Source organism: Ictalurus furcatus, chromosome 14 (genome assembly GCF_023375685.1).
Source record: "Ictalurus furcatus strain D&B chromosome 14, Billie_1.0, whole genome shotgun sequence".
In the NCBI taxonomy this organism is placed as follows: domain Eukaryota; kingdom Metazoa; phylum Chordata; class Actinopteri; order Siluriformes; family Ictaluridae; genus Ictalurus; species Ictalurus furcatus.
The window spans coordinates 25,510,994-25,536,436 of NC_071268.1; the positions used below are offsets into that span (position 1 = coordinate 25,510,994).

Below are 25,443 nucleotides of genomic sequence, written 5' to 3' on the forward strand. Positions count from 1 at the left end.
TGCACTAGACAGTAGGGCGAGTACTGTAATGCCCATTACGGAATGTTGAGTGCTCAGATGTGTGTGATGTCAACGTCTGCTGGTCGACACAGAGAAGCCTTTGTTTTATTTTCAAGGTCGAATAAATCCTCTCTGTGTGTAGGGTGATTCCACTGGAGAGAAGGATCCTGACCATGCTAAGTTGGCTCCACCTGCCTGATGATGAAAGGTCAGCCATCTGCTTTCATACGTACTTGACCACATTAGAAGAGTACACTGAACACTGAAATTAGTGTTGCACATGGATGATAAAGCCAGTGTGTTGTTCTCAGGCCGTATGTGTATGCGGTCCACTCGGAGCAGCCTGATGCGTTCGGCCACAGACTGGGGCCACTCAGCAACGAGGTAAGATCAGCACAGTTATTTCACGAACTGCACAAATCACATGATCTGAAGCATGAAACTACACTGTTACATGAAATCATGTCACTGTACATATATTACATTCATGGGACCTTTAACTAGATAACTAGATTTTAAAAACAAGCAATATTACAGTAATGTGGCTAATTTAACACTCTAAAATGAATATATATATAAATATATATACACACACACACACACACAGAAAATGTGCTTGGTTTACATACGTGTTCCTGTGTGTGTGTGTGTGTGTGTGTGTGTGTGTGTGTACTGGATAGCTGGATAACCCGCTAAGAGAAATTGATAACATCATCGGTCAACTGATGAACGGTCTGAAACAGATGAACCTGCACCGCTGTGTAAATGTCATCATAGTGGGCGATCACGGTACTACACACACCTATACACACCTGTATACACTTATACCCACCTATATACACTTATACACACCTATATACACTTATACACACCTATATACACTTATACCCACCTATATACACTTATACACACCTATATACACTTATACCCACATATATACACCTATACACATTGATACACACCTATACACACTTATACCCATCTATATACACACTTATACCCACCTATATACACCTATACACACTTATACACACCTATACACACCTATATACACTTATACACACCTGTATACACTTATACACACCTATATACACTTATACCCACCTATATACACTTATACACACCTATATACACTTATACCCACACATATACACCTATACACATTGATACACACCTATACACACTTATACCCACCTATATACACACTTATACCCACCTCTATACACACTTATACACACCTATATACACCTATATATACTGATACACACCTATATACACTTATACACACTGATACACACCTATATACACTTATATACACCTATACACACCTATATACACTTATACCCACTTATACACACCTATATACACTTATACCCACTTATACACACCTATACACACCTATATATACTGATACACACCTATATACACTTATACCCACTTATACACACCTATATATACTGATACACACCTATATACACTTATACACACTGATACACACCTATATACACTTATATACACCTATACACACCTATATACACTTATACCCACTTATACACACCTATATACACTGATACCCACCTATATACCCACCTATATACACTTGTACACACTGATACACACCTATACACACTGATACACACCGATATACACTTATACACATCTACACACACTTATACACATCTACACACACTTATACACACCTGCTTATACAATGCCTATACACTGGTTCAGCTTCATACGTAACGCACACAGTACACTGCGCACACATATACAACGGTTCAGCTTCATAATTATGTGTGTGTGTGTGTGTGTGTGTGTGTGTGTGTGTGTGTGTGTGTGTGAGAGAAGGAATGGAGGAGGCCCACTGTGATCGTACAGAGTATCTCAGCTCATACGGACTAAACGTTAATGAGTTCACACTCATCCCGGGATCATCTGGGAGACTGCGTCCCAAAAACCAGAGCGTGCCATGTGAGGGACACTACAAACACACACACACACACACACACACACATACATATATATACATATATAATAAATAGTTATCCTACTTACCAAGCCATATATTTTCTTTTTCAGACGACCCAAAAGAACTTGCAGCCAATTTAACCGTAAGTGTAGAATGTTTTAGATCTCATTCTGTGTTAAGTCATGTTTTTGATTGCCCCATTGCATCTCGCTGTGTGTGTGTGTGTGTGTGTGTGTGTTTGTGTGTTCTGTCTTGCAGTGTAAGATGCCCAATCAGCACTTTAAGACCTATCTGAAGCAGCATCTGCCCAAACGGCTGCACTATGCCAACAACCGCAGGATAGAGGACGTGCACCTGCTCATGGAGAGGAAGTGGCTCGTAGCCATGTATGTACTGGGGATCTCTGTGTGTGTGTGTGTGTGTGTGTGTGTGTGTGTATTAATGTGCGTGACAACCACATTATGCACATCTATATAAGTATGTAAGACAGTGTGAAGATGTGGTTGATGTTAAAGGTGCTGTGTGTTGCAGGAACCGGTTACCTGGCAGCTGTGGCTACTTTGGCGATCACGGCTTTGATAACAAAATCAGCAGCATGCAGGTGAGTGTGTTCAGTTCGACACAAATGTGATGCCCTAATAAACCACTTCTCGAGCTGATTGTCCTCCTTTTCCTCTTCACAGACCATCTTTCTGGGATACGGACCGAGCTTCAAGTTCAGGACGGAAGTACCTCCGTTTGAGAATATTGAGCTTTACAACGTCATGTGTGGTGAGATTTAATATCCGTCATGCCTATGACCTTTTCTAGACCACTTTCCCAGTGTTCATACAAGCCAGTGGCAAGTCGCTGGTGTTCTTTGTGTGTGTAGAGAGGGCTACTGTTGTTTTCATGTTCTTTCTTCTTTTTTTTTTAGCTTCTACTGCAAACTACACAAACGAAATAATTCACTCACCAGAGGCACCAACGAGCTCTGCTACTTCTTTACAAGCTTTATTTTTCTTCGTAACGTCTCTATATACAATTTAGATATGACGCGATAAGACGAAACCACAGTTGTATGTTATTCTAAACAGGTAATACGAACTAAATGCAGGTAGGTACTAAAGCTGTGAGTGGGGAACTGAAGAAACGTCAGACCACAAGAACCGTTGGATTGGTCAGATGGATCGTTCGAGCCAGTCCTTTTGATGTGTCACTTTACCGCATCATATCTAATTTGCATAGAATGGTGATCTACTTAACAGTGTGAACGTTAAAATAATATTAAAATACTGTTTGTGTGTGTGTAGACCTCCTGGGCTTGACTCCTGCACCTAATAATGGCACACACGGCAGTCTGAACTCCGTGCTTAAAGACCCTCCTTACAAGCCCATACAGCCGGAGGAAGTGACATCACCAGAACCTCTAGAGCCTGCTGAAACTTCACTACCCTACAACCTGGGCTGCAGCTGTGATGATGAGGTCTCACACACACACACACACACACACACACACACATGCAGAGCTCATTTATTCATTTATAACAGTATTGAGCATGTGGGGCTTAGTAGACCTTTATCCACGTTCCAGTTATTCTCGTCTGAGACACCAATATTATGACGATAAAATGCACAGTTTCAGACATTGCTCTTACAGAGGGTTCAGGTGTCATGTGGAGATAGTTCTGAGCAATAATAAATAATGAACTCACGCTCAGTGTCGAGGTCTCGGAGTTGCAGGGGAATTGAGGCATGCCTCAGGGTTCAATCCTAAGCTGCCTTTTATAATAAAAAGAATAATAAAAAGGTGATGTTTGTGTGTGTGTGTGTGTGTGTGTGTGTGTGTGTGTGTGTGTGTGTGTGAACAGTGCTGTTTGGACCTGTGTCTCAGCACAATATCATCTTGTAAATAAATGTAACTGTCTACGGTCATTAAGAAGGAATCCGACTTTTACCGTTATGAAAGTACTCGTGTCCCTCGGAGCATTTCAGGTAGCTTCATGCGATAATTAAAAATCATTCTGGACACTATATTTTGGATTTTTACTCAGTCAGTTTAGTCAGTTTCCACCCACTGGCAGCTTTACTCCATCACACTGTAGCTACTAAATAGGGAACATGAAAGCAGGCATGCGGTTCCTCTGAGCCACGTGAAGCCAGTGCATGGTTTTGAACTGCTGCATCACAGGGCGACTTAGAGGAAAGTGCTGGTTGCCCTCTTCCACATGAGATCACAGATGCCCACAATTGGTTCGTGTCGCTCTGATTGCACCACTTAGCCACTTTTTGTGTTACGTTAAATATGTTAATTTTCCTAAACTGCAGTTTAAACTGGTATAAGTAAGGGATAATCCACAGCTAGGTGTGCATTACATGGTTTTAATGCACAACGTGGAGGCAAAGAACCACCTGACACGAAGCGGAGTACGTTAAAACCGTGTAATGCACACCTAGCCGCGGATTATCCCGCTTATACCATGGTCACTTGACGGCATTGACAAGTTAAAGCTGTCGTTGATGTTTGCAGCACATAATTCGACTGAAAGTATCAAATTAGTGTCAGTTAATGGGGCAGTGGTCGCTTAGCCGTTAAGGCTTTCAGTTACTGATCAGAAGGTCGTGGCTGCCACTGTTGAGCCCTTGAGCAAGGCCCTTAACCCTCTCTGCTCCAGGGGCTCTCTATCATGGCTGACCCTGCGCTCTGACCCGACCTCCCTAGCATGCTGGGATATTCGAAGAAGATAATTTCACTGTGCTGTAACGTATATGTGACCAATAATGACGTTATTTTTGTTAGTTATTTCATATATGGGTCTTTAGAGCTAGAATTCTGCCCGCTCTAAATCATACACTGAGATAAAGTAGTGCGATAAGATTACATTTATTGAATGAATTATAATCAATTGTTCTATTAGAGAGATTTAGCTGCGTCTGTGCCGCGTCTCTACTAATAACGAAGCTGCGAGTTACGTGGAACCGTATGTTACTACGGTCACACTTGTTTATAGGCGGCGCATTCGTTTAGAACGGTGATTAGACTGACTGGAACTCCCTGTGCATTATACGGTTTGAATGCACACCTTCCAGCCAATCAGAATCGAGCATTCAGACTAGAGTTGCAACAACTAATCGATAAAATCGATAATAATCGATTATGAAAATCGTCATCGAATCTCATTGTGGATTAGTTGGTCTGCGCGGCACGGTGGAGATTTACTCATTACGTTACATCGGTTAAGAAAACACGCTTCGGAGAGTAAATACTAAAGTTGTGTCCCAAATGAAGTACTATACACTTACACTATGCACTGTACTATACACTATGTACTTACACTATGCACTATATACTACGTACTCTACCGCGTAGTGCGTGAATTTTAGAAAGGTAATATCGTCTCAAATGGAACACTAGAGGGTTTTTACTAACCGGAAGTATAAGCCAGTTCCTAATCGACGACGCATGACGTCACACGCACGTAATGCGATACCGCTAGCTTTAGCTTCAGAGTCACCGACGCTGACTTACCTTTTATTCCCAACGTGACCTCAGTCCTCATCAGACGGAGGCGTAATCGTCACGTGACTGAGGAAGAACGTGTGCGACCTCTAAGTCCTCTAAGGCAGGGGTACATTTTATATTAAACACCGCCGAGAAGATTTATAAACTTTATAAAGTGGCGTTTGTGTAGCACGGAAGCCTGACAGTGATGCGGGCGCGAACTGCTTAAAAGGTTTCATTTAATTCAAGTTTATCGTCATTATATGCTGTATTTGCGCGCTTGCAGTGTAACTTCTGTTCTTTATTATAACGGGAGTGATGTGTTAGTAACGAGGCCGCGTTGCTCCTCACGCGCGATGCAGAGGCGGTGATACAGAGTGTAGCGCGAGTAAGATCTGTAATGTCTAGTTAAAACACTACGATCAAAAGTAAAATAATATGTCTAAAGGCAGCGAGTAACAGAAACCACAAGGTGCAGTGAAAGAGTTTTGATTATTAATTTAGGACTGGAGTTTAAGTACTTATGCATTATTTTTGTATGGATTCACAAAAAGTACTGAATTAAACTACAGTCCTAAATTAATAATATATATTCTTGTGTGTGTGTGTGTGTGTGGGTTGGGTTCTGTTCTGTTTTGGCCAAACAGTTGACAAACAATTCTTCGAATTTCAAAACACCCAGCCAAAGGGCTAATTCTTACACCATCTCCACCATCATCGGATCACCGGAGGACGTTTGTACGCCGCCGCTCACATACACACTGCTAACATTGGAACGTTTTTCTCTGTCGATCTCCCACAGAATATGATCGAAGAGAGCACTGATGGATTGCCCGCAGAAGGAGCTGCTTCGTTAAACAGTTAAGCCCTCTATCGTACCGAACAAGACGCAGACTTAATTCGTTACTGATGTGTGAGGAATTCTTTCACAGCAGTCATTTCATAAAACCACACGCAAGACTCATTGCCGAGTGTGTGTTGTAGATGTCACCCACCTGCCGTTCGGCCGGCCCGCCGTTTTGTTCCAGACTTCGTACTCTTTACTGCAGCACTCGGACTACGTCGGAGCGTACAGTTACGAGCTGCGCATGCCTCTGTGGACAGCATTCACCATCACACCACAGGTACAAATCACACCTACAGTACAATCCTACACTCTTGCACACGCTCTATACCATGTGACATGAAAACGCATTTTTCGTTCTTATTTTCTTCATTTTTTGAAGAAGGGTACGCAAACTTTTGCACAGACCTGTGTTCGTTATGTACGTATACTGCTTTCACGGTCAAGGCTTCTTCCACATATCATGTCAGAGTATTTTTCTCACCACTGTGTCCTCTGGCTTGCTCAATCAAGACAGTGTGTGAGGCTGCAGCTAAATGTGGTGCATGTGAAATAATGATTTAGTATCTACTGTATGATAGTTGTTCAAATTTGTTGTTTATATAATGAATTAAAGCTGTAATGTGAGTGTATGTCGGTGCTGACCTCATCATACTGTTCTCTGTATGCACAATATTGTGCGTGAGTGTGTATGTTCTGTTTATCTCTGCAGATAGAGAGCACTGCAACACCTCTTCCGGGCTCAGAGTGTGTAAGAGCGGACGTCCGAATTCCTCCCAAACACACACCGACCTGCGACTCCAACAACCAGGAGCACAAGATCATCCGTGGATTCCTGTACCCGCCTGGTTAGTGTGTCTCTCTCTCTCTCTCTTACACACACACACGCTTAAAGCTTAAAGGTCATTAGATATCTAAGCCCAGAGGAAAGAGACTAGGCATCTGAACAAAGGAAACAATGTGCCCAGTATATTCAGTGACTGAACTATAGATGACCGTGGTTCTTGTTTGTCGTTTCTCCACAGGTTTGTCCATCACTCCTGAATCCAGATATGATGCTTCACTGATCACCAACACAGTGCCCATTTACCCTGTCTTTAAGAGTGAGTATAGCTTTCAATGTGTAAATCCACCAGTAGCGCTCCAGTTTAATATATTGTGACAGATAGGATACAGTGATACAGTTTTACACCTTGAAAGTAAGATTGTAACGATACATGATTCGATTCGATTCACAGAATATTTTGAACAAAATCTGAATGAAGAAATATTCTGACTGAAAAGACTTTTTTTTTTTCATTTTTGAATCATGAACTATGCAAAACAATGCGCTATTTTTGTCTGTATAAAACTAAATACATCAAAAATGGCTATGAATAGAGGTTTAATATTGTAAACAAAATGTACAACAGGCTCAATGTATCTTAATATACTTAATATAATATATTTGTGAAACATGAGCTCCATAGCAGAAATAGAGCTCCAAAGTAGGCTAAAATGCCTGCTCTCCGTGTCCTCTAGTGTTGTTTGAAAGCTACTGAAGAGGTCTTATTAACCATTATCACATGGTTGTGTAACTGTATAATGTGTTACGCTCCGGTCGTTGCAATCCGGAGCTATCGGGCTATCAGACTTCACAAGTGCACGTCTTGCAGGCTCGCCATGAAAGAATGTGATCATGTGACCACCGAGCTCGTTCTATATATATTTGAATTCTCTTTGCAGATTGGCACCTCTGGTGTTCAAACAGTGCAACTGCATTACATGCATAATTAATCGAATTGTGATACATTTTTATATCGCGAGGCATCGTTACACCTCTACTAGAAAGTGTAGGCTGATGTAATGGCTGCTCAGGGTATCTGATATTCGTTTGTTCTTAGTGATAGAAATAATATCTTGATTGGTAGTCATCTTGACGGCAGGTGGAAGTGTAAATAACAGATGGAGGAAAAAGGACAGGAATATAAACTGTTTTTTTTTCTTTCCCGATTTACAAACAGTCGCCATTTTGTACACTTTGATTCCACCGTGTTACTCTTGGGTCAAAATGCGCTGGACATCATTTCAGTAATATCAACAGAAGCATGGAGCAGAGTACCAGATCAAGCGTAATAGACATCCTCCTCACTCTGGTGTGTGTGTGTGTGTGTGTGTGTGCAGGAATATGGAACTACCTGCAGATGACAGTATTGAAGCGCTATAGTGAAGAGAGGAACAGCATTAATGTTGTGACCGGACCCATATTTGACTATGACTTTGATGGACTCAGAGACACGGTGGAGAAAATCAAAGAGTAAGAAACATACACATATACACACACACACACACACCTGTGGATGGTAAAACATTAATCATTAAACAATTTATTAATTTAACAATGTGTTACCCATTCTTATGTTCGTTCACACACATAAATATATGTGTGTGTGTACGTGTGTGTGTGTGCTGTAGACATGCAGGTGACTCTGCCCCGGTCCCTACTCATTTCTACGTGATAATAACGAGCTGTGAGGAAGAGAACACAACAGTGGAGGAGTGCGATGGAGCCATTTCACCGGTGTCCTTCATCCTCCATCATCGGCCAGATAACTCAGAAAGTTGCAATGTTAGTCTCACAAACACACACACACACACACACACACATATCTCTATCTCTTTATCTTTAGTCATCTTTCCAGGAGTGATACTTCAGATATGTCATGGCTAGATAAAAATAAAACTTTTAGATTTTGGTTATTGGAGTTAACGTTATGCTTATGGTCAAGGATACGATCTTAAGAAACATTAAGCTAGTATTGTAATACAAAGCATCTCATTAGCAATTTTTTTAACAACAGCTTTGTTGAATCGTCCGTTCTGATTGGTCAGAAGGTGTTGTTTCATTTTCTATGACAGTAGTAGGTTTATATTTTATATATGAACTTATTCTAATGCTTGAGCATGTCTATAGTAGCAACTTACACGGGGAATTTTATACCGGACTCTTGTTATAAATCGATTAAGTAATGTGTGTAATCATTGATGCGGTGTAGTTTTCTGTAAGGAGATGTTTATTGGATACTCAGTGCTGGGAAAGGGCCATAAAAACTTTATGTAATACACAGCGTTTCCAGAGAAACAGTTTCAGCCCTGAATTACCTTGCTTGCACATAAAAGTCACTACTTTTCTATGGAAACTGTTTCCATGGAAACTTTGTGTGCTACGGTTCATGAAGCATAATTCTCAGAGCATTGTGAGAGCTGTGAAAAAAACCCCACCCCAAAAACAACAGTCAGTGACCTCACCAATAACCTCCACAGGGTAGAGGTGAAAGTATCACGATCCACCATTCGAAGACTTGGAGTGCAGAAATATACCACAAGATGCAAACCACTCATCAGCAGTAAGAATCGGAAAGCCAGATCCGTAAAGAAACACAGAGATGAGATGAACCAGTTCTGGCACCAAGATTAACCTCTACCAAAGTGATGAAAAGGTCAAAGTGTGGAGAAAGAAATAATCTACTCATGATCTAGAACATTGAAGCTCATCTGTGAAAGAAGGTGGAGGTACAGTAGTGTCAAGGCTTGGGCTTGCATGACTGCTTCTGGAACGGGCTCACTATCTCACATCTTTACTGATGATGCAACTCATGCTGGTTCCAGCAGAATGAATTCAGAAGTTTAGAGGAACATTTTGTCTGCCAGTTTACAGAGAAATGCATCCAAATGAATTGGGAGGAACTTCATCATGCAGCAAGACCGTGATCCAAAACACACTGCCAACTCAACAAAGGACTCCATCAGGGGGAAAACTGGAAGATTTTAGATTGGCCAAGACAATCACCCACATCTAACCTCCTGAAGAGGCTACTGAAGGGAGAATCCAAGACCACCCCCACCCCGGAACAAACAGCAACTGAAAGAGGCTGCGGGAAAAGCCTGGAAAAGCATCCCAAAAGAAGAAACCAACAATTTGGTGATATCACTGAGTCGCAATTGATTGATTGCACTCACAATCTCATGGGGATGGGGTGAAGACTTTCGTGTATGTTAACGATATTCAAATTTGACTTAAGAGGGTTAATAATATATTCGCCACAAGGCAGACATTTAAAGCTACAATCAGCAAGAGCAGAAATTAAAGGTATAATCAGCAGATCAAGAGCAGAAATTAAAGGTATAATCAGCAGATCAAGAGCAGAAATTAAAGGTATAATCAGCAGATCAAGAGCAGAAATTAAAGGTATAATCAGCAAGAGCAGATGTTCCCTGACCAGATGTTATTTGAAGCTGGGAAGCATGTGAGAAGAACTTTCTAAAAATAATTGACCAGACTTTATTGGATAACTGTATCCAGCTGTCGGGGCAGCAGGCCTCTCTTGTGTGGAACAGAATAACGGTGCCTTACAGGCCTCAGTTACCACAACAATAACGTTAACCTCATAAGCAAAACCAAATCGTTTTGATTTTCTGTAAATAAAAAGGTTGTAAAATGTTGGCAGGTTTTAAACTTTTTATCCCACAGGACCGGCACTACTATCAGCCATTTATAGACATCCTTTATGACTACTTTCACATTAAAAGTCTCTGTTTAGAAGAATATTTGTTCTGGAGAAGCTGCCAGTTGTGCCACTGTGATGAGAGGTGGGAGAAGAACAAACAGTTTAATGGGCAACGCCATGAAGTATGATTATTAACACATAAATAATATACATGATCTCAATGCGCAGTCATGTATCTTATATTCTCTGATTAGGACCAATGCTGAAAGTATCTGACTTTTTCAAATCAATATGAATCTGATTTTTAACCCTCTTACCCCTTAGTTCCCACAGTATTATGTCCCACAACCCTATATTCCCCAGAGAAACAGCACGCCAACCCTGAGTTCCCAGGCCAAAATTGGCCCCAAAATCAACATTTTAATTTGAACATTTTTAGGCCTTGAAACAACTTATAATAATGTATTTGTGTAATATTACTTTGAAACTGAAGCAGTTCAGTGTTTTTACTCCACTTAGAGCACAATTCTTAACTAGAGAAATGACGAAAAATGCTCACTAAAATCCTTCTACTCATTTAGAAGTACCATACGAGCATCAGCGTGGTCAATGCCTTTGAATAAATTCAAGTAAATAATAAATAAATAAATAAATAAATGCATTTTAGCGCCAAAAGTCAAGTTTCTGGTGATAATCAGACCAGCAGGTAGTGTTTTCACGAATGCACAGAGATGGTCAGGTTATGACTCCAGACCCCTGCAGTGTCAGTCGCACTGGTTGATGCTGAAGATGAAGACGGATCAGGGTCTGAATCAGGAGAGTCTGCGTCTCTATCAGTTTCGGTTTCGGTTTCAACATCGCCTGAACTTTCACTGCTGTCACTATCTAGAATCCTCGCTCTCGCCTGTGTAACTGTGTACGTTTTCTTTTTTTCACAGTTTTAGATGTACCTGTGTTCACTGTAGGTGTAACTTTAGCTGGAACACGATTAGCTTTTCGCTTTGGCATTTTTAGTTCACTTCTACTAGTACACCAATATTCACGCTTGGATCTTCATCGTAATGCCGGCATAATAACGTAATCACGTCGTGACGTCATGATGTCATCAACCTTCCGGGTTAAAAAATAATAATCAAATAAGTAAGGAATCATAGCAGAGTAATGCCAGTACACCGGCCTTACGGGGATAATGTTTACACCGTAAAGCCACTATATCGGCCTTATGGGTATTTGGCATAGACGACCAAGCCGGTATATCGTCCTTACGGGAATAGATCAAAGACGGGCAAGCCGGTTTTTCGGCCATACGGGGTAAGAGGGTTAAAGGCCAGATGTTTACTTTTATACAGCTGTGACTAAGCTGAAGTATAAGTAGATTTTAGACAACAAAATCTAATTATAGGTGAGTCAGCCAGGAGCTGCATGACCTACAAGGATCCGTTTATATATTGAATGATTGGTGAGCCAGCCAGGAGGTGTATAATGATGCTTTTGCAGTTATTATTGGTACACGTGTGTTGAGAGATTTGTGGGTGCAGGATTGAAGCAAGCACTGAAACAAGTGAACAAATAAAATCACACCTGAACTTTGGTCTGATCATAGAGCCATGGACTGAATATGTATCTCAATAAGGACTGTGTACGGACGCGGTTTAAATCTGATCCGAGTTTGCTACCATTTTCTCACGTAATGGCTGCTTCAGAATCTCAGTGGAGATATGTTTCAATAATAACTACTGAGCTAAAATTCTGCCATCATTCTAGCAAAACTCCATGTCTGACCTCTGACCTCTGCTGCACTTTGCTTCTCAGAGTTCGGATGAGCCGTCTCGCTGGGTGGAGGAGATCCTGCGCACTCACACGGCTCGCGTACGTGACGTGGAACTGCTCACCGGACTCGATTTCTACCGCTCTGTCACGCTGCCCTACACAAACACACTCACGCTGAAAACCTATCTGCACACTTTCGAGGAAAACGTCTAACACCTGGTGGAGCAACATCACTAAACACCACATCACCTCTCTTCCTGGATCCACTGATGATTAGGTGTATAGTTTTTATACAGTTTCTCATATTTATTGTTCATTTCAAACAAAATAATGATGGTACAATGTTTCAAACAGTTCAACTTTAGACTCACTAAATATATCTGTTTAGAGCGTGAAACACATTGCGTTATTGTGAGTATCTTTGTATGTGTGTGTGTGTGTGTGTGTGTGTGTGTGTGTGTTGTAAGTTAACAGTTTGTTAGCATGTGTTTGCTAGCATGTGGAGAGGATTTATTTGGCGCTCATTGCTCCAGTTTACTGTGATAATAATGTTACCACATAGTAACATTCCCCTACAGATAACCCCCAGCAAGGCATGTACCATAGTCCTTTTCATCATAGTTTACAATGTTACTACAATAATGTGTTTGCGAAATTTTAATGTTTACGTATTCTTAAAATAGCACTACCGCCATCTGCTGGCTGTGGGGTGACTCACAATTGCAAAGTTAAAAAAAAAAAAAAAAAATGACAACCTTCCCCCTTTTCCACCAGCTGGCCCCACCCTCTTTGTTGAAACTGTGTATGCCTTGTGAGAGGAAGCTAATTTCCAGGCCAGAAAAATGTAAACAGACATCTTAAAAAAAGAAGACGCTACTGATATCCACCGCACAACATTACATTATATTATAAATAATATTGCGAATCAATTTTTCTAACATACTATCTTTGAGATTATATGATTTACTATAGGTATAAATATATATTTTTTCAGTTAATCTGCTCATTCCAAATGGCTCCTTTAACTGAAGAGGAAGCTCTGCAGGATTGCAGTCAGAACTTTATAGCTCTTTAGCTTGGGTTTACACTACAAGTTTGTATACACTGATCAGCCATAACATTAAAAGCACTGACAGGTTAATTGAATAACATTGATTATCTCATTACAGTGGCACCTGGCAAGGGGTGGGATATATTTATTAGGCAGCAAGTGAACAGAGAGTTCTTAAAATTGATGTGTTGGAAGCAGGAAAAATGGGCAAGCGTAAGTATCTGAGAAACTTTGACAAAGGACAAATTGTGATGGCTAGAAGACTGGGTCAGAGCATCTCCAAAACGGCAGGTCTTGTGGAGATGGGATGGCACTTGGATGCTCTATGGGAGGAAGGCGAGCCGGCGGAGGGAGTTTGATGCACTGGGCAATGTTCTGCTGGGAAACCTTGGGTCCTGGCTTTCATGTGGATGTTACTTTTGATACATACCACCTACCTAAACATTGTTGCAGACCCATGGCAATGATATTCCCTAACAGCAGTGGCCTCTTTCAGAAGGATAATGCGCCCTGCTACACTGCAAAAATTGTTCAGGAACGGTTTGAGGAACATGACAAAGAGTTCACTTGGCATCAAATTTCCCAGATCCCAAATCCAATCGAGCGTGTGTTGGATGTTCTGGACAGACAAGTCTAATCCATGGAGGCCCACCTCACAACTTACAGGACTTAAAGGATCTTGGTGCCAGATACCACAGCATACCTTCAGAGGACTTGTGGAGTCCATGCCTTGATGGTTCAGAGGCAGGTGGTTAGGCAGGTGGTTTTAATGTTATGGCTGATCGGTGTAGACAGTATCTTTTGTAGCACCTGTAAATGCTAACGATCCAGGTACAATAGGGTTTGAAGAAAGCTTTTATTGTGAAATATGCACATATAGTACGGAGAAATCCATACCCCAGCTTGTTAGGACGTTAGGGTCAGTATACAGGGTCTCTGCATCCCTGGAGTGTGTTTAGGGCCTTACTGAAGGGTCTGACAATGGCAGCATGATGGTGTCAATATCTTTTGTTTTAAAATGCAAATGAACCAGAAAAGCTAGCTAGATAGCTAATGTTTCCTACAGAGTTTCCACATATCTGTTCAGGATGATGTCTTCAAGCTAAATTTATCCACTGTAATGACTTCTACATACACCATTAGGACAATTTAAGCTTCAAGCCAAACACTTAGCCTATATTTGTAAAAGCATTGCGCAGTCAGAGTAACCACGTTCTAATACTTTTTCATTAAATTCACTTTCAGTGAAAAGAATATATTCGTCGGTGTTTGACGGTGGTGAGAGCGCTGTCTAACATGGCGCACCGTAATGTCCCGTAGGCGTGCAATTGGGTTGCGATCTGGTGACTGTGAAGGGGATATGATTTTACATCATTTTCATCCTGTGGATGGGGGCGGAGTCATCCTGGACAAAACAACTCCTATCAGAATAGAAATGTTTCATCATAGGATAAAGGTGATCAGTCCAAAGTTTCGCTGTGACACTTCACACTACATAGAGAGAGCTATTATAGTAACAGTGCACGTACTCCCTCAATAGAAAAACAGTTCATTGCTGGAAAATCCATTCACTGCTCTATGAAGATGTAGAGAAATGCCTTATCCGTCACCAGATCTCAGCAGAACATCTGTGTTGAAAATCTGTGAGATTTTTAGAACGACATTTTAGAAAGCACTCTCCGCTCCCATCCTCGAAACACCAACCGAGAGAATATCATTTTGGAAGAACAAGGTTTATCACAGTTCCAGAGTCTTGTAGAATCCATCCCAAGGTGCATTGCAGATGTTCTGGTGACTTGTGATATATAATGACTAATACCAGCTAGCGACTTACATATGCTGCCTGTTCAGTTGCATCACATTAGCTAGATAAATGTAACCATGGGAATGAATTATATCATTAAATTTACTAGTATGATTGTTAAAACATGTTAGCTACAAGACAGGCCAATTAATGTACATTTGTGAATGTACTATTCAAACTTTCATCTGTCATGCAGCAAAACTAATTCATAGATTTTATTTCAACTTATTTTAAAGCTGATTTCATTCAACCACTTGATCTGACTGGAATTGCAATTGTGTGCTACACCGTGAGTATAGCGAACATGATAAATGATCTCTTACCTGCATGTGATTAAGACGTTAAGAGGCCAGCTAGCAATATATTTACGTCCTGCATCTGTCCACGTGTTCATTCCCATACACCTGTCACAAACGCCCACTGTACAGAAATATTATTATGGCTACGTTCTAGATGTGTGGTTTTATAAAAATGTCGATTTAGGGATGCTAGTTTGAAATGCTAGTAAGACTAACCCAATATATAATAAATGAACATTAGAATTGCCACAAGTGATGATAGTGACACTGTTTCTTTTTTGCCTGACGTGAAAGAAAATTCACTGACCATAACAGCTATACTGGGTAAATAAATAATTAAAAAAAATAAAAATCTGTCTATGTCTAGGATCGGATCAGTTGGAACTTGTATATGTATGTGTGTGTGTGTGTGTGTGTGTGTCTGTGGCACCAAATTCCAAAGATAAGACATGCCCTATCTTTACTTGGTAATGCTAGCATAAATGAAAAGCTTCTGATAATGAAGCGGTAAATGATCTTTACTTACAAGAAATTGTGTCCATTCATTTTACAGCATACATACCATATAAAGTAATACACACTATTAGATACATACTTTTACAATCAGATTATAAACTCTTATGTGTGTAGGAGCATTATTATTAGGAACAAGTACTGAGTACAGTGTCTCACGTGATGTTTATTATGATCAGCACAGAAGCTTAAAGGAACAATTCGGCCAGAAATAAAATGTACGGTACACGACGTTCCCGTGTGTAGTTGACTAGCCATGGCATGTTTGGCGTCCGATGTGTGTTTGGGCTTCATCTCTGCATCAAGCTTGCCAATTTTCTTTCCAGCAAGTAAATGAGCCCAAAATAAAAGGAGGGGGAGGGGGGGGCAGACTTCCATAATGCTCCAGTGCAAACAAAATAAAGAAAACATCAGACATGTAGTCCTTTGCATTAATGCATTATGATGCAAGATATTATAAAGCTTTAGAAAATTATTACATGTCACTTTAACACGCTTCAACACGTTATAGTTTAGTCCCTATATTCACTACTATACCTAAACAGACACTTAAAGTCCTCAGAAAATGGCTTCTTAACTTTAATGTGTCGACGTATTTCTTTCTGAAACGGGACGCGAGGGTGACATCATGTTGAAGGGCTTGACTGACTTACACAACAGCCAATAGCATTCAAGATACACTAAAGAAATGCCAAATCTAAACAAAACCGACGGTAGCTTAGCGAGATAGCTAAATATGGAGAGCAGCAAAGAGAATAACGAGATTTTTATTGAATCTTTCTGACGAGAAGCTCTGACGTTGTGAAAACATATAGTCCGGTTCGCACTCCGTCAGAAGAAGCGAAATATTCCACCATTGAAGTGTCCGAAGATGCAAAACTGCCAATTCCATCCTGTTCAAAACGAATAAACTACAACCATGTTTTCTTTCTCCGCCAGTGTAGGGTTGGAAAAGGTGTGTTGGAGGACACACAGCCAAAAACCCACTGACGAACCATGTTTGCTTCTAATAAGCTCCTGCTGCAGAGCAAGACACACTTCCACAAGCTGGATATATGGTTCTAGAGAGCGGTTAATTGAATGATCACTACGTTTTGCGTGGATATGGGTCATCGTAAATGTTCGATCGTGTTCACGTCATAAACTGCCAAATTAAAATAAAGAATATATCCAAAAGTATTTCTTCTTTCATATATACCGTAGTATCATGTCAGCGTCCATAACACTAAGTAACAGGTTAAAAAAAAACAACAACTCTGAAAGACCCCATGTTGATTTCAACGTCACTCTAACGCTTAACAAAGAAAATCTTTTGCCTCTTTTAAATTTTTTTTTTTTTGTGTAAAAACTTGATTTATTTTCTAAAAACATGGCGGTTATGAGGACACTTTCCTCTTTTGGTCCACCCACACAGGTATGTGTTCACAGGTCTACACATGATCCACCTCGTCTCCTGCTGTGTTTTATTTGTAAGAAAGTCTGTAGCTTTATCTTGTTTTCTGTATAAATTATAATGGATGTCACGCTGCACACTTTTCTTTCGATTATGCGGTCCTCATTTTCTGAAGTAAAAAGTGTCTCCCCAATGGACAATTAGCACAGCAGGTCGAACCTCGTGCTGCGTTCGCACTTTAACTGAAACACGGCTTTGTTTACATCAGACTTTCTTATCTAACGCATTAAAGCCTTAGCACACTTCAATAAAACTCTAACCCCAAAATGGACTTGATCCTGTTATCTTTTTATTGTAAATTACATCAGTGCGTGTGATATCGGTGTATTATTGTATTCTTCGGACTATAAGACTTTGCACAGGTGGCCCCATGGTTGACAGAAAGGTCAGTGGAAGTGCCCTCTAGGGTGCCCTTATGAAAGATAAAACATGATAAATTGCCCTCTAGGGTGGCGTTGCAGTGGAGAAAGCGTGATAAACTGCCCTAATGGCTGCCCTTCAAATGGAAAAACGTGATGAAATGCCCACATGTGAGAAAACATAATACCCTCTGGGTACCCTCTAGGGTGGCCTTCCAGTGGGGAATACTTGCATGCCATTCACTCATTTCATCATTCATTCATGTTCAGTAACCACTTTATACTGGTTAGAGTCACAGTGAATCCAGAGCCTATTAAAGGAACACTGGACATGAGGGAATTTCGAGTTGCTAATCCACCTACCATCAGGATTTGGGAGGTCGGAGGAAGCCGGAGAGAGAACCCACAGAGAGCGTGCCACCATGAGCCACATGAATTTCAGTAGGAATTGAAATCACATGCAAATGTGGCTGTATTATCTTTGTTTGTTTGTTGGCTGTGTCGGTGTCAACAAAACTTAAGGCATTGAGAGGTTAAATGCAGATTTGAAGTCGTCCAAGGTGAGTTTCTGTAATCAAAGTGGGTTCGTGTGATGCGCGTGGCAGTGAGTTTGCATGATCTGCTTCTAGGTGGTCTGGAAGGAAAACTGAGGCAGATCTGTGGCGTCTGGGATGCTGGCTTTGGTGTGTGCCATGATTAGACCCTGAAACCATTTTAGCATGCCAGGGGTGAGTGCAGTGTTTATGCCACAGAGACAGAGATGATATATTCTTAGAGATAGGAGTAAGTGTGTGCGTGTGTGTGTATTTTCATCAAGATGTTTGCCCAGACTAGCTGTTTTGCCCAAACTCTGAGCTCCAGTGTTGTTACCCTCAGATACCTGATACCTTTGCTTACCTTGTCTGATTAGGCTGTCTTCAATAACTAAAAACGTGTCTGTAAACTCACAGTTAGAGACAGGCCTCAAAAGCAGAATATGTCTCAATGCTGCCCAGGTACTGAGATATGGACCAGGAACCTGGATGCCTTTCAATTACAAGGTTCTTCATTAATCCATTAAGTCATAAGTCATCCATTAAGTTGTTAAGGTAAGTCATAACAGAATAAACAAAACCCTATGTCAGTATTTCTCAAGTTCTAATGTATTCAACCAGGTATTTATGATTTTCACCTTGAGAGGAACCAGACTCAGACGGGAACCCGTCCTCATCTGGGTAACAACGAATAGTGTGAAAGTAAAGGGAAGTTCATTATGGTTTTTATATGAAGTCTGTTTTGTCGAACTGATCCACTGTTCACTAAAGGAGACCTGAGTGCAAAACTGTACGTGGTAAGTGCAGTCCAAACGCCATCGCAGCAACCGTAGTCCCAGCAACCACAGCGCAACTGTCCATGTGGAATTGAGATTGAAAACCATTTCCTATGGTACTTTAAGTGGCGCCATCCTCAGCAATCTCAGCAATCTCCAGGCTGCACCTCTTGGGGCCGTCGTCAGTAGTAGAACGTAGCCTTCAGTTGATAAGAATTCTCAAACTGGTGAGGAACAATACAATCCAATACAAAAATACAAGAGAAAACCCTCTACATTTGGCAAGGCCCCAATCATACTCATACAAAAATCAGGACAACCTCAGGAGCTGTTGAAGTCAGGTAGACTAAACATTATAAATCACAGCAGCTTCCAAAGAGCAAAAAAAAAAAAAGTGATGTATAGTCTATACAATACGGTAATATCACCAGTATATATGACGTGATGTGAGTTAATGTTTACAGAACAAATCAAATCGCCGACAATCCTTCTCATACTCTCTACGCTGAGCTGAAGCGCATGTTCACCCACAGATTCACCCATGTGCCTCAAGACGGTTTGTTTGGGGGGCTATTTCCTGCCATCAGCCATCAGACGCCACAATGCAACAGTACCCAGTACCTCCTACTCCACTGACTGAGTCTCACACACACACACACACACACACACACACTCACACACTTAATTGTCATTCCACAGATATTGCACATGTATATAAATACCAAGGATACTGCACATGCATATATACAAATAGAACTATATACATACACACTGATCTATTTCATTGTTTCTATTATTTTTATGATTTCTATCTATTGTATATTGTTTGTTTGTTTTTTTATCTTATGCTACATATGGAAATTCTTTTCCTGTCTTTGATGTTACTCTTCCTACTTGTGCTGCTGTTTCAACGTGAATGTCCCCTATGGTGTATCAATTAAGTTACAGCTTATCTTATTTTTACTCGCACACACACCCACACACACACACTATCAAGGTTACGAAGTATTTGCCCTGCTCACTTTGCACATATTTATTGTTTGCTACCTTCACTCACACACTGATCTCCTGCAGTTCATCTCAACGACAAATAGACACTTCATAGACCAGCATGGACTTCACAAAGACTCTGAAAAACAACAGGAAACGCATTATTGTGAGTAGAGCCAGCGCCAGATTTGATGACTTTATAAAACATGCGTGTGTGTGTGTGTGTGTGTGTGTGTGTGTGTGTGTGTTTGGGTTACTTATTGATTTATTGGAGGAGTTGAAAAATGTTTTATTTGGTAACACTTAACACTTCATGCCATCTTGTAATAAACGTACATAAACTTTTATTCAAACAGGAGTCTTGTCATAACACATTACAGTATGTGTAAATAATTTTATTTACACATTACAGTATGTGTAAATAATTTTCTGGTATTTATGATTTCCATGGTTTCATGGGTTGGATTGTCTTCCTTTTCCACAGTGAACTAAGTGATGGTAGGCTTTCATCTTTCAATAAGAAATGTCGTGTCGACCATTTGTTCCATTCCAGAAAAAATACGCGGAAGCCTGGCTGGATTAACACACACTCCTCACATACCGCTGATATGAAGTGTCCGTTTACAGAAACCAAAAGATGAATGAAAAGTTGTTAATAATTAAACCTCGACATCAAACTGAATGAAAAACTGCTTATTCTGAATCGGTGTGCAAGAGCGTGGTCAGAAAAAAGTGTGTTTTATCAATGTTGTCTCTAATTTTCCAAAAAGTTAAACACAGCTAAGTTATATCATCAAGTACTTACGGTGCATCCGGAAAGTGTTCACAGCGCTTCACTTTTCCCACATGTTGTTATGTTACAGCCTTATTCCAACATGGATTAAATTCATTATTTTCCTCAAAATTCTACAAACAATACCCCATAATGACAACGTGAAAGAAGTTTGTTTGAAATCTTTGCAAATTTATTAAAAATAAAAAACAAAAAAAGAGCACATGTACATAAGTATTCACAGCCTTTGCTCAGTACTTTGTTGAAGCACCTTTGGCACCAATTACAGCCTCAAGTCTTTTTGAGAATGATGCTACAAGCTTGGCACACCTATTTTTGGGCAGTTTCTCCCGTTCTTCTTTGCAGGACCTCTCGAGCTCCATCAGGTTGGATGGGGAGCGTCGGTGCACAGCCATTTTCAGATCTCTCCAGAGATGTTCAATCGGGTTGAAGTCTGGGCTCTGGCTGGGCCACTCAAGGACATTCACAGAGTTGTCCTGTAGCCACTCCTTTGTTATCTTGGCTGTGTGCTTAGGGTCGTTGTGTTGTTGGAAGATGAACCTTCGCCCCAGTCTGAGGTCCAGAGCGCTCTGGAGCAGGTTTTCATCAAGGATGTCTCTGTACATTCATCTTTCCCTCGATCCTGACTAGTCTCCCAGTTCCTGCCGCTGAAAAACATCCCCACAGCATGATGCTGCCACCACCATGCTTCACTGTAGGGATGGTATTGGCCAGGTGATGACTGGTGCCTGGTTTCCTCCAGACATGACGCTTGCCATTCAGGCCAAAGAGTTCAATCTTTGTTCAAACTATGGTCTGAGAGTCCTTCAGACCACTCTATCCACTCTACCATACAGGCCTGATTGGTGGAGTGCTGCAGAGATGGTTCTTCTTCTGGAAGGTTCTCCTCTCTCCACAGAGACACGTTGGAGCTCTGTCAGAGTGACCATCAGGTTTTTGGTCACCTCCCTGACTAAGGCCCTTCTCCCCTGATCGCTCAGTTGGCCGGGCGGCAGCTCTAGGTGTCCTGGTGGTTCCAGACTTCTTCCATTTACGGATGATGGAGGCCACTGTGCTCATTGGGACCTTCAATGCTGCAGAAATGTTTCTGTACCCTTCCCCAGATCTGTGCCTCGATACAATCCTGTCTCAGAGGTCTACAGACAGTTCATTGGACTTCATGGTTTGTGCTCTGACATGCATTGTTAACTGTGGGACCTTATATAGACAGGTGTGTGCCTTTCCAAATCATGTCCAATCAACTGAATTTACCACAGGTGGACTCCAATCAAGTTGTAGAAACATCTCCAGGATGATCAGTGGAAACAGGATGCACCTGAGCTCAAATTGAGTGTCATGGCAAAGGCTGTGAATACTTATGTACATGTGCTTTTTCTTTGTTTTTTATTTTTAATAAATTTGCAAAGATTTCAAACAAACTTCTTTCACGTTGTCATTATGGGGTATTGTTTGTAGAATTTTGAGGAAAATAATGAATTTAATCCATTTTGGAATGAGACTGTAACATAACAAAATGTGGAAACAGTGAAGCGCTGTGAATACTTTCCGGATGCACCGTACATCAGTTTGAGGATGACAAAAAACACAGCGAGCCGTGAGTAGGAAAAGCAAGGGTTTATTGTTGCTCACAACACGAAATCCGCACAGTGGGACGTCCAAGAGTGATCTGAAAGTCCCCTGAAACGGGGCTCCCTTTTTATACAGTTGAAACACAACTGGTTTGCCCAAAATACTATTACATCTGATGTCTGGGTGATGTCCTGTCTGGGGTTTTCCAGATCCTTTTCTAATCCGCTTATTTTTGCCTCAGACTTCTCGAGACCTGTTGAGTTTGCACTTTTAGGTGCTTTGTTTTTTAAAACCAACTTCTGCTTTTTATGGCAAGTCTGAGCTGATTTTGAGTGAGGACATTTATCACCTGTGTGCTTTTTCCCCTTTATCATGGATAAGTGTATGCTTTTTCTGCATTGTCATTAGCATATGTACAGTATGATTTAGTAAAATAATCATTAGCCATTACTTTGTTATTGTGATTACTCTGGGTCTGTGTATGAGTGAGTTCATGCTCTTACGTGTGTGTGCCGTGCGTTGCACATCCTCTTTTTGGTCAGGCCCTAGGCCTTGCTATAATTAACTTTTAAGAGACATTGTCTATAAGGAGGAGAGCATGACTCTGCTCTTTCCCTTATTCTCACTAAATTCTCGTTCTCCGTATTTTATTGCCCCTTGTGTTTTATTTCTATCAAAAATCTTATCCAACACCGAGCTCCCCGTTTTTCCGTCGGCTCACCGAAAAACTAACCGACGTCACATATAGCTTTTCCCTCTTTACACGTGACCTCAGACATCAGAGCAAACACAACCTTAGGCACAACAAACATAATACAATGCTAAATAATAAGTCCGAATTGTCCATTGCCGTACCACAGACCCTAAATCTCAATTTTGTATATTAAATAAAAAATAACAAACATATTTAAACTAATGGCTAAGTCAGTGAGGGGATCCTTGAAAATGTTCAAAATGTTCCCATTGTAATTTTAGTACAGACGGTAAAATCACAAGCCGTAAAGCATCACGTTTTATCACCTCATGCATTGTCGCAATACTATTGCCTCTCCTGTAAGCAATAGACTCAGTTCACTACACAGGTGGGTGACTGATGATCAACATCTTGCTGAGCACCATCACCATGAACAATTTCTCCTTTCCAATGGTGAGACACCAACTGTTTGCACCGGTAGTTACATCCTCGGAACCCCAGTACTGAAGTACTTCCTGGATTCTTTCAATCATGGTTCAGCAGCACACGACTCACACCAGTCAAGAACTTCAGTTAACGTTCATATCAAACATCAGAATGAGGAAAAAATGTGATATCAGTGACACGGTGGTTGGTGCCAGACAGGCAGGTGGTTTGAGCATTTTAGACACCGCTGATCTCCTGGGATTTTCATGCACAGCACTCTCTAGAGCTAACACAGAATGATGTAAAAACCATCCAGGTAGTGGCAGTTACGGGGCGCAGAAAAAAACTTTTTAATGAGAGAGGTCAGAAGAGAATGAGCAGACTGGTTTGAGTTGACAGGAAGGCTAGAGTAAATCATTTAACCGCATTTATCAGCAAAGCGTTTCAGAATGCACGACACATCGAGACCAGGAGATCAGGTCTTCATTCCGAGAACAGGAATCTGAGGCTACGGTAGGCACAGGATCACCCAAACAGGACAGTTGAAGATTAGAAAAACTTCACCTGAAGAATCTTGAAGAATTTTTGCAGTGACATGTAGATGACGGAGACGGAATTTGGCATCAACAGCATGAATTCATGGACCCAACCTGCCTTTTGGCAACAGTGCAAGCTGCGACTAGTATATCATGATATAATCGTGCGTGGAATGTTTCTTGGCACACACTGGGCTCCTTAAAACCAGCCAATAATCCGGTGAATTCAGCATCTGAATATCGTTGCTGACCATCACTGTATGGCTACATTACCAATCTCAAACTAGTGAGGAAAAATACAATCCAATACAAAAAATACAAGAGAAAACCTTTACATTTGGCAAGGTCCCCATCATACATACAACCTCAGGAGCTGTTCAAGTCAATTAGTTCTAACTAAACATTATAAATCACAGCAGCTTCTAAAGAGCAAAGAAAAATGTGATGTATAGTCTATACAATACGGTAACATCACCAATATAGACGACATGATGTGATTTAATGTTACATAACAATTTTGTGTGTGTGTGTGTGTGTGTGTGTGTGTGTGTGTGAATTGGAAAGTATTTTCCTTTCTTTGATGTTACTCCTCATGATTATGCTGCTGTTTCAACTTGAATTTCACCTATGGGTGTCACCCATGCTGTTAAGATCTGCAAAATACACACACACACACACACACACACACACACACACACACACACAAACTCCTTCAAGCTTCCGAGTCATAGACCAGCATGGACTTCAATAAGACACTGAAAAACAACAGGAAACGCATTATTGTGAGTAGGGCCAGGGCCAGATTTGATGACTTTATAAAACACGCACGTGTGTGTGTGTGTGTGTGTGTGTGTGTGTGTGGGTTACTTATTGATTTAAACTTTTGTTAGACCAAACATGACAGTGAATACAATGAAAAGAAAAGAAAGCTTGAGTGCTCTTGGCAGCGTTGCTTAAGAAATGGGGGAAGCTACATGTCACCTATAACACTTTGATGACATAATTACAGTATGTATCAATTATTTTCTGGTCCTTAAGTAAACAGCTTTTGTTTGACTATTTATAGTATAAGACTGTTCAGAAAATTCAGAAATAT

At 40.9% G+C, this 25,443-nt stretch overlaps 2 protein-coding genes across 4 annotated transcripts in view; both read left to right on the forward strand.

Annotated features, from left to right (window-relative positions):
* The window catches only part of LOC128617820 (ectonucleotide pyrophosphatase/phosphodiesterase family member 2), a 29,422-nt gene extending 13,350 nt beyond the window's left edge, over nucleotides 1–16,072 (forward strand). Inside the window, exons 10-25 of the mRNA XM_053640984.1 lie at nucleotides 143–208; nucleotides 312–384; nucleotides 681–789; nucleotides 1,849–1,971; nucleotides 2,080–2,111; nucleotides 2,228–2,355; nucleotides 2,501–2,570; nucleotides 2,653–2,740; nucleotides 3,262–3,434; nucleotides 6,253–6,310; nucleotides 6,435–6,574; nucleotides 7,007–7,142; nucleotides 7,320–7,397; nucleotides 8,458–8,590; nucleotides 8,749–8,902; nucleotides 12,594–16,072. Coding sequence (XP_053496959.1) covers nucleotides 143–208; nucleotides 312–384; nucleotides 681–789; nucleotides 1,849–1,971; nucleotides 2,080–2,111; nucleotides 2,228–2,355; nucleotides 2,501–2,570; nucleotides 2,653–2,740; nucleotides 3,262–3,434; nucleotides 6,253–6,310; nucleotides 6,435–6,574; nucleotides 7,007–7,142; nucleotides 7,320–7,397; nucleotides 8,458–8,590; nucleotides 8,749–8,902; nucleotides 12,594–12,764 — 1,732 coding nt within the window. The 3' untranslated portion in view covers nucleotides 12,765–16,072. The remainder of the gene's footprint in view (nucleotides 1–142; nucleotides 209–311; nucleotides 385–680; nucleotides 790–1,848; nucleotides 1,972–2,079; nucleotides 2,112–2,227; nucleotides 2,356–2,500; nucleotides 2,571–2,652; nucleotides 2,741–3,261; nucleotides 3,435–6,252; nucleotides 6,311–6,434; nucleotides 6,575–7,006; nucleotides 7,143–7,319; nucleotides 7,398–8,457; nucleotides 8,591–8,748; nucleotides 8,903–12,593) is intronic.
* A 2,498-nt stretch (nucleotides 16,073–18,570) lies between these two features.
* LOC128617917 (venom phosphodiesterase 1) overlaps nucleotides 18,571–25,443 on the forward strand; it is a 52,163-nt gene continuing 45,290 nt past the window's right edge. For 2 of the 3 annotated variants that reach the window (XR_008387640.1, XM_053641157.1), the window contains exon 1: nucleotides 25,031–25,129. Coding sequence is in view for 2 of the 3 variants with exons in the window: in XM_053641157.1 (XP_053497132.1) it covers nucleotides 25,085–25,129 (45 nt within the window). In the remaining variant the exon portion in view is untranslated. Of the gene's footprint in view, nucleotides 20,496–25,030; nucleotides 25,130–25,443 lie in introns of those variants that run through there. The other variant, XM_053641158.1, reaches the window with a different exon arrangement.